Source organism: Haliotis cracherodii, unplaced genomic scaffold (assembly GCF_022045235.1).
Source record: "Haliotis cracherodii isolate W230 unplaced genomic scaffold, xgHalCrac1.p SCAF_8, whole genome shotgun sequence".
NCBI lineage: Eukaryota > Metazoa > Mollusca > Gastropoda > Lepetellida > Haliotidae > Haliotis > Haliotis cracherodii.
Genome location: NW_027266341.1, coordinates 57,141,812 through 57,154,717, shown reverse-complemented (window position 1 = coordinate 57,154,717; position 12,906 = coordinate 57,141,812). Strand labels below are relative to the sequence as shown.

The window sequence follows — 12,906 nt, the reverse complement described above, 5'->3', positions numbered from 1 at the left end:
GTCGTTATCAACAGGATACAATCGATAAGTACCTTGGTACATAATGAAATGTCAATTTGTACCATGCTTTCTACTGTCCAATCAAAAGAAATTCAAAACTATCACAAGTACTAAAATTTAAATAATGAAGTCAGTCAGAGTGTAACCTGGTTTATTGGTGTCATGGTAACTCAGGAACTGTTGTTCATGCTATCAACCACCGGCCTGACTCAATTATTTACAGGCCATGAGGTGCTGCAGCATTAGAAATTGGCACTAGTCCTGTAGTCATTGCTAAACTCATCAATAGTTAAGGTATCATAAGGACTAGTAGAAATTTGCCATTTTTTGCTATACGTTATCATTATAAGGACTAGTAGGGGTGTCACGATAAATCGAAATATTGATATACCGCTATTGATAAGCACTTAAAATCAATAGATCAATTTTTTAATCAGTTTCCAATCAATAGTATTGATTTCAGTTAGGAATATCTATAGTTTCGATTGTATTTTCCATATCAATAAAATACAAGCAATGCTGTTCAAATTTGTTTTTCTTTTGATCATGAATGATAGCAATTTACACATGGTAATGTGGAAGTTTCTTTTTCTTAAATTATTAGGGTAAAGAAAAAACAAATCAGTCATATCTAAAACTTACTTTATATTTGTTGTTATGGTTATCACATTCAAAGGAAACTTCAGTTCCAAGGTTTAATTCAACTCTAAAACCCAACTAAAATGATACACTGAAAACTATTGATATTTATCTCAATAGTTGCTTGCAATATCAAAAATTACCGCAATAGTTTCTTTCAATATCAATAGTTATCGCAATAGTGATTTCCAGACCAATAGTCACCCCTAAGGACCAGTGGATCAAAATGGTAGTTTCTACCGCTGTGTTGCTCGGTCATTGAGAAAGTCATTGATCACAACCAGTTCACAGCCCTCACATTATGTTGCTGAAGTACAAGGTAACGAGATGATGATGTTCCAAGCACCTCCTGACTCCGTCCATGAACTTGCAGCCCCCGGGATGCACCAGACTGACTACAGCGGTACTCCCCTGTAGCGGTCCTGCCCCGGTCATTGGTCTGTGACGTCCTGCACAAGGACAGACAGGTGTATTTGCATTAACACACATTGTGGCTATTGATCCAAGATTTGTGTCTCCAAGCTTGTGCAGAGGGCACCAATCAAATCACTAAAACACATTAGGGGGTCATTTGAAACATTTCAAAGATAGATTTGTTTCTTGGTAGTTGGCTTCAAAATGATTAAGGGTGAAAGCAAATAGTTTTCGTGTGTTCGTTTCCAAGAATAGATAATTTGAAACTGATGAGGAGGAGAAGGTCAGTTCTAGTTGCTGCCTACTGCCATGTTGCACTATGAGACAAGGACCTTTGAGCATTCACGACCTACCTCACTGTTGAAAGGGCTGTAGAGGGACGATTAGGAGGTGTTACTGAAAGTTGAGAGACATTGATCATGTCCCTTCAGAATTCAGCAAGATTCTGCTTCCTTGCTAATCGTTATATGATTAGTATGTTAGGTGTCCTTTGGGCAAGTAAGGACTGGCTTCAGTAGAATTCAATCAAGTTTGCTTTACACTGACAAAAGGCAGTGGAAGCAGCTTTATATATTTTCATCTGAGAAAATGCTGCTCTTTAAAGTTTGCTAATTAAATTGATATGAAATGTTCAGGAAATCTTGTAATGGGCATAACAGAAGGTTGGGCATAATCACAGCCTTTGTAGTGACACAAGCCGTTTTTAGTGTTGATCATTACAACACAACTGAAGACTCTGGTGCTGGCATAAGTGTCATCCCGGAGTGGGTGAAGTGACGAGAGTGTTGTCGTAATAGCATGACCTCTCCAGCGTCACTGTCAACACCGTTGTGATCAGCTCTGAAGCACATTCAATAACGAACATGTTTCTCGGGATCAGCTCCTTCAGCTGCCCAGTCTATCAGTGCCCAAAGCTAATCTATTGTGTTGTATGTACTTAGAGCGTAAAATGTCACAAAAGTATAGCCAAATGGTGGTAATTGACTTTTGATGTTCAGGGTCCTGACAGGAGTTGAACTATTCCGGGAACATGGTCGGAGGGCTGTAGTCTGATGCGGCAATCCCACAGGTCGTGTATTAAGTCAGGGATGTGTGGATGTAGAACATCAGGCACAGTGGAGAAGAGTAAAGAGATATTACCACACCAGCTTTTCCCTCATCCCTGAATAATTGATTCAGTGGCTGCAGAAACACATAACCTATGTTGCTATTAGTTGCATACGTTACACAAGCTTCGTTCTCTGGACAAATGACTGTTCAGGTAACCAAGTTTACCTTATCTCACATCTTGTTTGTATGGAGTGAGGCCGACGCCGTAGCCTTGTGGATAGAACGTCTGCTTGGAGAGGGGAAGGTCGGTTTCCGATCCCTTGGCAGTGTCATAGCAAAAGATGGTACTTGTTTTTACCCTGCCTGGCGCTCTGCATTAAGGGGATAAAACAAGGACTGGTCGGCTCCAAGTCAGTATACTGTGTCTGAGTGGGGTATCCATATTAAACTGCGGCATGGTATCTCTGTAAGTTAGCACAATGTAACCAGCAAACGTCTGGACAAGCAGCCGCACACACACATGTGCATGCACTTCTCTATATTAGTGAAAGAATCTTGAACATGAAGCTCAATTTATCTCACCTGGTATGGAGTGTGCCGCTTATGTTCAGCTCTGTTGGATGATGGTTGCTGTACAAGGAATAGCGTTCCACAGGCAGGCCTGTCCCATGAGGATTCAAGGTTAGAATTGGTCCCCAGCAACCCATGCTTGTCTTACATGGAAACTAAATAGACCAGGTGGTCAGACTCACTGACTTGGTTGATTGCATGTCATCATGCCCCAGGGGCATGGCACACTGATCACTCATAATATCAATCACTGCATATTTATTGCTCAAATATTGCCCCCCAATGTAGGTTGTCCTTAAAGGTAGACAGCAAGCTTGGCCAAATAAGGATTCCATTACCTGGGTTATTTTTAGCAGCATGAATACAATACACAAAAGTATTGATGTCATTTTTCCAAGTTGTTACTGATGTCCTTTTTTAAGTTTGCAGCTAATGGCTTTGTGTTTATTCAGCAACAATATGAATATATGGATCCTGTTGATGAAATATGCCAGGATGGCTGTGGAAAGTTTGATAAGGACAGTGTAAAGATGACATGTCAGCTGTTACAGCTTAATGCAACTAAGTGTTTTTGTTATATTATTGTCGGAATGACGTCACAGCTGAAGATTGTTGACGTCACAGCTGAAGATTGTTGACGTCATTCGACAAATTGTGCATAAACCTTATTCCAGCCAAATTCGAACTCCATAATTCCAGCCTATTTCGGCAAGGGTTGAAACTGGACTTTTCTAGTCACTTAACTTCCTTGCCTTGGGAAAATGTCACAACCTATGTGTTTGACTGAGAGATATGGTGTCACAAATCGTGACTTTGCAAAGGCAAGACTCGCTCAATATTAAGTCACGCCAATTGCATCTTGTACTAATTTATAGAGTGTTTCACAAAATCACCAACTGGTTACCGTAATGAGTGTCATTATAGTCTATTGTTACCAGTAACTAGAATATCATGTCACTCATTCACAAAGTGGAATAAATGATTCTTATTGGCTGTAGCCTCGCCTCTTGAAGGAGGTTGGACAGCCTCCGTGATCTAGTGGTAGAGTGTCCGCCTGGAGAGCGGAAGGTCCGGGTTCGATCCCTGGCCGCGTCATACCAAAAGACGTTAAAAGATGGCACTTGTTGTTACCCTGTCTGGCAAGGATTGGTCGGCTCGGAGTCAGTATACTGTGTCTGAGTGGGGTATTCATGTTAAAACTGCGGCATGGTATCTCAGTGGGCTAGCTCTATAAATCGACATCAGTCCGAACTAGTACAACACACACACACACACACACACACACACACACACACACACACACACACACACACACACACACACACACACACACACACACACACACAAAATCTTGGATGCGACGTTGAACCCAATTTCACCTGACCTCTTGAAGGAGGTCAAGGGAGCTTGGACTGCTGCATGCATATGGCTATGACTGGCGGCGGGATGATGGTGATGATGATGATTGTTCAGATTGTAGTGTCAAATGTAGACAGTATGTAGTGTGGTTTTGTTTTTTTGTGCACAAGAGTATGTTATGAATTTGTTCAGAATGCATGGTTAGTTATGCATGGAAGTAGGTAGATGTGTGACAAGCAAGTTAACACACATGACTTGCATGAATTCCACATGCATTTCTTGGATGAAATGATCACGGACAGGCAGTTCCCAAATGCCCCGATGGAAAGACAGACATATGTAATATTTATGAATCTTGTCTCGTTCAGTAAATATGCTCTTTTTTCCCCCATTTGTCTGTATAAATCTGATTTGGTAAACGTACGTCGACAGAGACAGAATGTTTGGTGGTTGTGAAAAGGGTGGTTTGTATATATTGTTAGGGTATGTGGTAAATCAGGCTTGACATCAGAGGTATGTCATATTGATTTGATACCTCTAATTTGGATTCTGTCTGTGACACTTGTATCGTACAAGATCAAGTGATAGTCTACCATGAATTTCACAGACGGACCACAGCAGTGTTGCCTTTCTGATCCTGTTCTCAGTCTCATGTCTCGTTGGTCCTCCTTAGTTCTGTTTAGGTACTTACTAATGTGTCATCCCTCTGTAGGATTCTAGGTCAGAGTAGCCCCGGAACGATCCATGTTTGTTGTAAAGTGGGTATTGGGTAGCTGCTTTGTCTTGACAAATGGGTTATTCTAGGTCAGAGTAGCCCCGGAACGATCCATGTTTGTTGTAAAGTGGGTATTGGGTGGCTGCTTTGTCTTGAAAAATGGGTTATTCTAGGTCAGAGTAGCCCCGAAACGATCCATGTTTGTTGTAAAGTGGGTATTGCGTGGCTGCTTTGTCTTGACAAATGGGTTATTCTAGGTCAGAGTAGCCCAGAAACAATTCATGTTTGTTGTAAAGTGGGTATTGGGTGGCTGCTGTGTCTTGACAAGTGTGGTTTTCATGTATCTATGACAAACCTTGAGCTGCTGATGTAATATATCATCATGACTGATGAAGTATTATTGTGTGTATCAGTACTGTGATTTATGACCAACTCCGCCTTCGGCTGACTGACATATCATGTCTTCGTACTCAATGAAGTTGACTGATACTCCCACTATCAGTCACTGGTCTTGGTTTATATTTAGCATTAACATCAGTTACAAACTCTGCTCCGAGCTGAATGACGGTGGCAAATCATATTTATTGAATTTAGCCTGATCAAGGCACAGCTACAGTGGAAGACCCCCAGGATGTAGCTGAGATAGAGCTGAATGCCATTTACTGAATACAGTTTTGCACCGATTCCACTCCCTACTCAGTTGTTCTGACACTGCCCCTCTCCAGGCGCCGCCACCGTGGTGCAACACATTTAGCTTTGTTTTCAACTGCTTTTTGGAGGTGACATTAAATGATTATTTCCCTCTTTTTCGTGTGTGTTTGCTTAGCAACTGGTAAACGTAAACTGCCGTTGGAAGGTACATATGCTTATTTTTCTTAGCATGTTGCTTGCTGACTCCTCTTAGAGCCACTCAAACCTCCTCAGGGATGTACACAGTTCACAACTAATGGTTGCGGAAGGACATAGAGGTCTAACACAGTACCTAAAACTAACTTATTTCTTTGTTGTAATCACCGTCTCCTTTCTCAAAAATTATTTCAAAAGAACTGTGTTCATTTTCTAAAAATTATTAGCAAATTTAACAAATTGTACTTCATCTTGACAATAAATAAACAAGTTAATATTATGTAAGCGACATATTCAGGTTTGTTTTATCTCCTCAGCATGTCCAAACTACTAACAGTTAACAAATTATTATTGCATCTTGCGTACAAATATTGGTCATTTCTAACCCTGTGATTCCATCTTTGCACATGCTGATTTTCATATACATGTACATTTGATGTTAGATCCTAACCATTTGATTATCACAGACAAAACATTGTCTTGCCACAAAAACAATGCAGCCTACCTTTAAAACATGACTGCTAATATAAAGGAAGATAACTGATGTTGAAAAACATAGAAATCTATATTTACACAATGAGTTCATAAAAAAATAATTTGTCATCATATAAGTTACTTGTTTGGAGGCAATGATGTTGATTAGTAATTCAAGATGATAGATGCTGGCAGTACTTCATTTACAGAAGTTGTCTTTTTCCCCTGGGCTATTTCTGTACTATATGAAATAGAGAACCCTTGTAAGACCTAGATAGGGGACACTGGTAGAGGAAAATAAATGTGACAAGTTTGAATGATAATTCTGTGCCAGCAACCATTGATGTAAATGTCAACAGTAAAAGTGTTGTGAAATCATTACTCGGGGTGATATATCACTTTTTCATCCTTGATACAAATTCTTTAAATGTGAATCTTTTACATTTGGCATAAAAGGCATTAATTAATTGTATATATTAGTAAGAATTATCATCATTAATATTCTGAGCACAGTTTTAAGAGACATGCTGTCTAATAATCTAGAAAGTAAGGAAAGTTTTGTGTAAATAAAATAATAATTTAGTTTGTTTCGTTTTTTTAAGAAACTAATGTCGACTGAATATATTTGCCCTTTGGTTGAATTTTGGTTTTCTCACTGGAATCATTAGTGATTCTTGATTTGAAATTTTAATAATAAAACATAATCCAACAAATTTTGTCAAATCATGATCTTGTTTTCTCTGCTCCCCTATGTCCAGACTCTCACAATTTTCATTAATGAACAAACAACAGTTCAAATCAAATGGTTTGACATTATTTGTAATCTTGATCAAATGTATGTCAGTGATAAGTAAATGTGATTTTTTTTCTTTGAAGAAACAGAGAATATGTACACATTATTTACAGTCCGCACTCATACAGCTGGAATAATCCAGTGGCATAAACAAGAAACAAATAACCCTGAAAGAAACATTTTATCATCCAAGCAGAATATTATTGAGCCAGTTTGAACTGATATTTCTTGAACAGGTTTGAGTGACTATGTACTTTGTAACCAGCTTCCTTTGCATGGTGGATAGCAGTTGCACTCACACATTGGACAAAAGTCTACAAAGTCATTCATCAGCATATGCTCTCTGATATATCAGGGTAGAATAAGTAAGTTCAGCGGAACCACAAAATGTAACTATGTGAGAAAATCAACATGATTATTTTCCTTTTTACATGTCAAATACCTCATGAAAACTTTTTTTTTTTGTATATCTGTATGTAACAAATCTGTAGATGACAAGTTTTGTGTTAATAATTCTCATACTATACATTTTTTTGTCATTTATTAAATTTCCATTGGCCATTATAATGGTTGTATTAAGCGTTAAATTCAGGAAATTGTCAGTGTATGTTGTAGAAAGTAACATGGAATAAACTTTTGTCCAATGTCTTTTCAAGTGGTGATGGCATGTAGTGCATATTATGTAACAGCTAGTTGTAAGCTTCCAGATGATAGTTTGATGTTCTGTGTTGTTACTATCAACAGCCATTGTACAGAGCACAGCCACCTCATACAGAGCACAGACGTGTCATTGTATCTCAATCGATACAATTGGACATTAAGGAGCAAAGATATACCTTATATCAAGTATTAATGATAACCCAAGTACAGTAGCACATATAACAGAATATCAGTGTTATCACTTGCTCATTCTAAAGTGTATGCTTGCATATTGGTATTTAACAGCTTGTTTGACAAAACACTATATAGAACTGTATCTTGTAACCGAGGCCTTGTTGGAATCTCGGCATTGGTACTGTGTCGGAGACTTTGTTAGTGTGTGTCTCAAATAATATAAGACCTCAATCATTTTCCCACTGAAAAATGTTTTAATGTGATAAATTATTGTCAATTGTGAGTTTAAGTTATAATACAGCATTAGAAAAAAACAGTTTTCATCCACTAGTCCTTATGATGATAACATATAGCAAAACCCTTAAAAAGGGCAAATTTCTACTAGTCCTTATGATACCTTAACTATTGGGCAGTTTGGCAAGGACTTTAAGACTAGTGCAAATTTCTACCACTGTAATAATGATGATGTGACCATGTGTTTGTATATGTGTGTCCTTGTGTCATTAATGGTTTGCTAACTATTTGGATAAATACTGCTAAATCAACATTAAGCCAGTTACTGAGAAATACATGATTTACAGAATGGTTGTCATTTCTAGATAACCAGTGATGATATCACAAGGTTTTATTTCCGTTATTCCATGTTAGCGTTTGGATAACTGCTTTTCTTCATCATAGACTTGGAACAGACATAGTGTTGGCTTAGGTTGCTTGACAAGGACCTGACCAAATATTAGGGCCAGAAAAATATACATGCATTTCAGGGCCCGTTTGGGATACCAAGTTGATACTGGTCCCAAGTCATCTTTTTGTCCTACGAGGCAACTAAAATTGGATAGGTGACCAGGCTTAGTGACTCGGTGAAGACAAGGAACATTGCTCATAATATCAACCACTGGGTTGTGTGACCCAGGCCTGTTTATTTCTAGGCTGCCATGACATTGCTGATGATGATATAAAACAACAAATAAGACACCATATTTGTGGAATTTGCATTTCGATTCCAAATGAAATCATCGAGGGTTTCTATGTCATGTCTTGTAAACTCTTATAGCTTTGGTGCCAACTAAGTTTGTTTGTTTGTTTGTTGTTAAATGCCACACTCAGTAATATTCCAGCTATATGATGGCAGTCTGTAGATAATATCCAGTGATTGACTTCATGAGCATTGATCTATGCAATTGGGATTAATGACATGCATCAACGAAGTCAGTAAGCCTGATCACCAGATCCCGTTCGTTGCCTCTTACGACAAGCATAGTCGCCGTTTATGGCAAGCATGGGTTACTGAAGACCTAATCTACCCCGGATCTTCACAGGGATGCAAACTTAGTAAAGTCCCTGTGTCATAATTAAGATTTCATTCCTAGTTTCCAGTTTTTTGTCCTACTATTCTGTACACAGTCCATTAGTCACAACCAAATGTTTTGTTTGAATTTAGCTGTTGTTGCCAAGCACCAAAGTGGTAAACGTCTGAAACCTGCATCTCTTCAGGATTTCCTCCCACGTTAAGCTGACGGGCCGTGGTATAACTGGAATACTGTTCAAAGCAGTGTTAAACCAAACTCACTCACTCACTCTTGTTGCGGAGTGGTTAAAGCATTTGAAAATTATGCCAAACATCGGAGTTGAATTGCCGACAATGGTAAAATATATGTGTGAAATTCAATGTGGCCTGTTGCTGCTAAGTGACATATAATATTCAACATTCTCATGCTAGGTATGAAAAATTACCAAATACAAGATAGCTATGTGATAAATCGCAAAGAACAATTTGGAACAAGGCATAGTTAATTTCTCAATAAAGCATTGTTCTATCATGGCATCATTTCTGGAGATTCAACATGCACTCGCAACTTTATATTGTAAATACCAAACTTAAACCCCTGTTCATAAAATAGACTTTTCCGACATTTCCAAAGTTAGATTGTATTCAGGGAGTCATTATTTGAATACGGGTAAATATTTTTAAAGTTTGTAAATTTTATTAACATCCTTTAAGAGGCTACACATGTTTATCTCATTTAAGAAATAAACGACTTGTAGTCGTTGTTTATTGTACATGTATGATAAACAACTTTCACTTGTGGTTTATTTTAAGTAAACATGTTCCTGAAATTAATATTACATATGAACATCAAAATTATTCAAGACATCAGCTACAGTAGTATATAAATTGCCAGTGGACCATGTGACCCAAAGTAAATTTATAAATCCTCGAGTGAGTAAGTGAGTATGGTTTTACACCACTTTTACCAATATTCCAGCAATATCACGGAGGGGGACACCAGAAATCAGCTTTCTACAATGAACCCATCTGGAACACTTTAACCACTAGGCTACCCGACCAACCCTATAAATCCTAGAATCACCATGGTGACAAAAAGTTTTGTTGATGAAATATTCAACGTGATGCCACCTGAGCTGTAGCTCAAGGCCAAGATTGAAGAGAAAGTGTGTAGATAGGGTGTCTTGTCTGAGGCTCTATGTTCGCTGGTGTCTCGATTTTCCAGGAACATAAAAATCTCGATGTCTCCAATATCTGCTGTACCGTACTCCCTGTCACAACTAGAGAAACGACTCGGCTAAGATTCCAGTCTAGATTTCTTTTATTGAGGTGTGTTGTTATCATCGCTGGATCGGAATGAACGGCTAAGTAACACCTTGGGTCTGGCCAAACAAAATGTCATGGACAAATGGCTTACAATACACTTTCAATAATGGTGAACGACAAATTAAAAATTGTGGAGACTGGAATTATATAATTTCACAAATGAGCCTACCCTTAAGTAAAAAAAAAGATTGATTATTTTTTATTATTGCTTTTTTCAATTCATAAGATTTCTCATGACATTAACCTCAAATCACCTATGACGAGATCCATGAAGATTCGGGGTAGAATAGGTCTTCAGCAACCATGCTTGCCGTAAAAGGCGACTATACTTGTCGTAAGAGGCGACTAATGGGATCGGGTGGTCAGGCTTGCTGACTTGGTTGATGCATGTCATCAATGATTGATGCTCATGATGTCAATCACTGGATTCTCTTGTCCAGACTCAATTACAATTTACAGACCACAGTCATATAGCTGGAATATGGCTGAGTGCAGTGTTAAACAACAAACAAACAAACAAACCTATGATGATATATTTTTATTGATTTTTGGCCTCCTAACTCAAGATCAAGAAAATAAAAAATAACAACATATTTAGTCAGTTTGCCCAAATATGAAACTAAATTTATTTGTAATAAGATTCATTAAATCAATTAAAAAATTAAAAACACATTCTTCACTTTTTTGGATATAAATATAAATATGAATATTGGATGAAAAAAAGATTCACCGGGGAAGAGATCCAATATGTTGTTTATGATTTTCATGTACATGTTTTGAGAATGTCTAGTCTCAAGAGGCACTATTGTCACCTAACATTATTTATGTGGCTAAAACTTTGAATTGTTAAATGATATCCACCATGTTGAAAGACCACTGTATTGATTTTGTATACATCAAATGTAAAAGACAACATCTGTCTGTATATTTTATTAATGATTTCTACTGATGGCTGGGAGACGACTCCCGGACCGTTGAATTGATTGGTGCTGGCTTTCAGTGACATGGTGTCTTCCATATTTGGCTGAGTAGACCAAACATTCAGGCCTCATATCAACATCCTCAGTGTTAAAGATAGTGAGAGATTATTCTACAGATGTAGCTATCCTAAGAAATGAAAAGAAACATATCAAAGCAGGGAAGCGTCATTGTTTAAGTAATCAAATGCCAACTTGTCTGTTGACCAAAATGAATTTGCAAAATAATAACATAAATAAAGCTTTGTTTGATGGTCTATATGAAGCTTATCCTTAAACTAGAATGTGTCAATCTCTCCTCTCTTCTCTCCTCCTCCCCCCCCCCCCCCGTCTCACACACACACACACCTCTTTTTTTATACATTAGTTCAAAATGTTACTGTAAATGTGTTTGCAAATCCGAAAAACAATACTAACAAATTATAACCTTGAAAAATAATGGCTTCATGCAGAAATATCCATTAACTGCAGAGTTTGGCTGGGAAAAAACACTACTTGTTTGAGACTTTGATAGACTTTTTTCCATTTAAAAATATGAAAGGGCATTAGCTGAGCATGTTGTCATTGCACTTCTATAGCCTCATGCAGATATATTTATTAGTTTGAGAGTTCTTTGAGACGAAGTCCAAATAGTGTCCATGGAAACTTAAATTTAGAAAAAATTAAAAATAGCAAAAGGCACCAGTGAAGCTGATGAGCAATGGATATCCCAAGTTTCGCTGAAATGTATTAAACATTTTTCGAGATATTCGAGAAACGAACCCTTCCCTCATTTAAGACTAAGTCAAAATTGTTTGCATGGCAACATAAGAAATAACAAATGTTTGATAAATTTCAAAATAAAAAAAAGCACCAGTTACGCTGATGACCAATGCATATATACAGTTTTGTAAAAAAAAGTTAATGCCCAGAAATGAACCCTACCCTTGTTTGAGATGAAATTGAAGTTGTTTCCATTGAAACATGAAACAATAAAATTTAGAAAAATTTCAAAATAGCAAAAGGCACTAGTTACGCTGATGAGCAATGCATATGACAAGTTTTGTTGAAAAGTTATGTTGTGGATGGGAACGCAAATGCCAACACACAACGTCATAAAAAAACAAACCAAAAACAATATGTCTCTTTGGGCAAAAACCGGGTTGGATTCCCAACATGGGTACAATGTGTGAAGGCCATTTCTGGTATTCACTGCCATGACATTGCTGGAATATTTCCAAAATATTCTAAAAGCAGCATAAAACTATACTCACTCACTCACACACACACACGAGAGGCCTATGTATATGGTATATGAACAATGAATGATCATGTGGAGAAGACAGCTTGTGACATTTCTACCTTGTTGCATTAATTTGTATTAGGAACATGGTATTGATTTCTCATTTGGAAGAAAACAAAAAGACCAAATTGATTCTGAAGCCGTAGAATGAAATATCATATATCAATCAATATTTTATTTACCTCTCTTAATAAGTACATGTAATGATCATGATTTCTTATAGCAGTGAGATTTCTTTTGATGCGTAAACTTTTCATAGGAATACAAATGAACTCATCAATAAATTACCGATTCCAGGTTAATGTCAAAACAAGCAAGAACATGAAAACAAACTGACAA

The 12,906-nt window shown here is 37.5% G+C and overlaps 1 protein-coding gene across 13 annotated transcripts in view; it reads left to right on the top strand.

The window, feature by feature from the left end:
* Positions 1–12,906, top strand: part of LOC139449680 (C-Jun-amino-terminal kinase-interacting protein 4-like) — a 104,568-nt gene that overhangs the window by 85,721 nt on the left and 5,941 nt on the right. For 11 of the 13 annotated variants that reach the window (XM_071231178.1, XM_071231177.1, XM_071231169.1 and 8 more), the window contains one exon: positions 5,574–5,603. The exons of the other annotated variants lie outside the window; for them this stretch is intronic. In XM_071231178.1, coding sequence (XP_071087279.1) covers positions 5,574–5,603 — 30 coding nt within the window. The remainder of the gene's footprint in view (positions 1–5,573; positions 5,604–12,906) is intronic. 13 annotated transcript variants of the gene reach the window in all.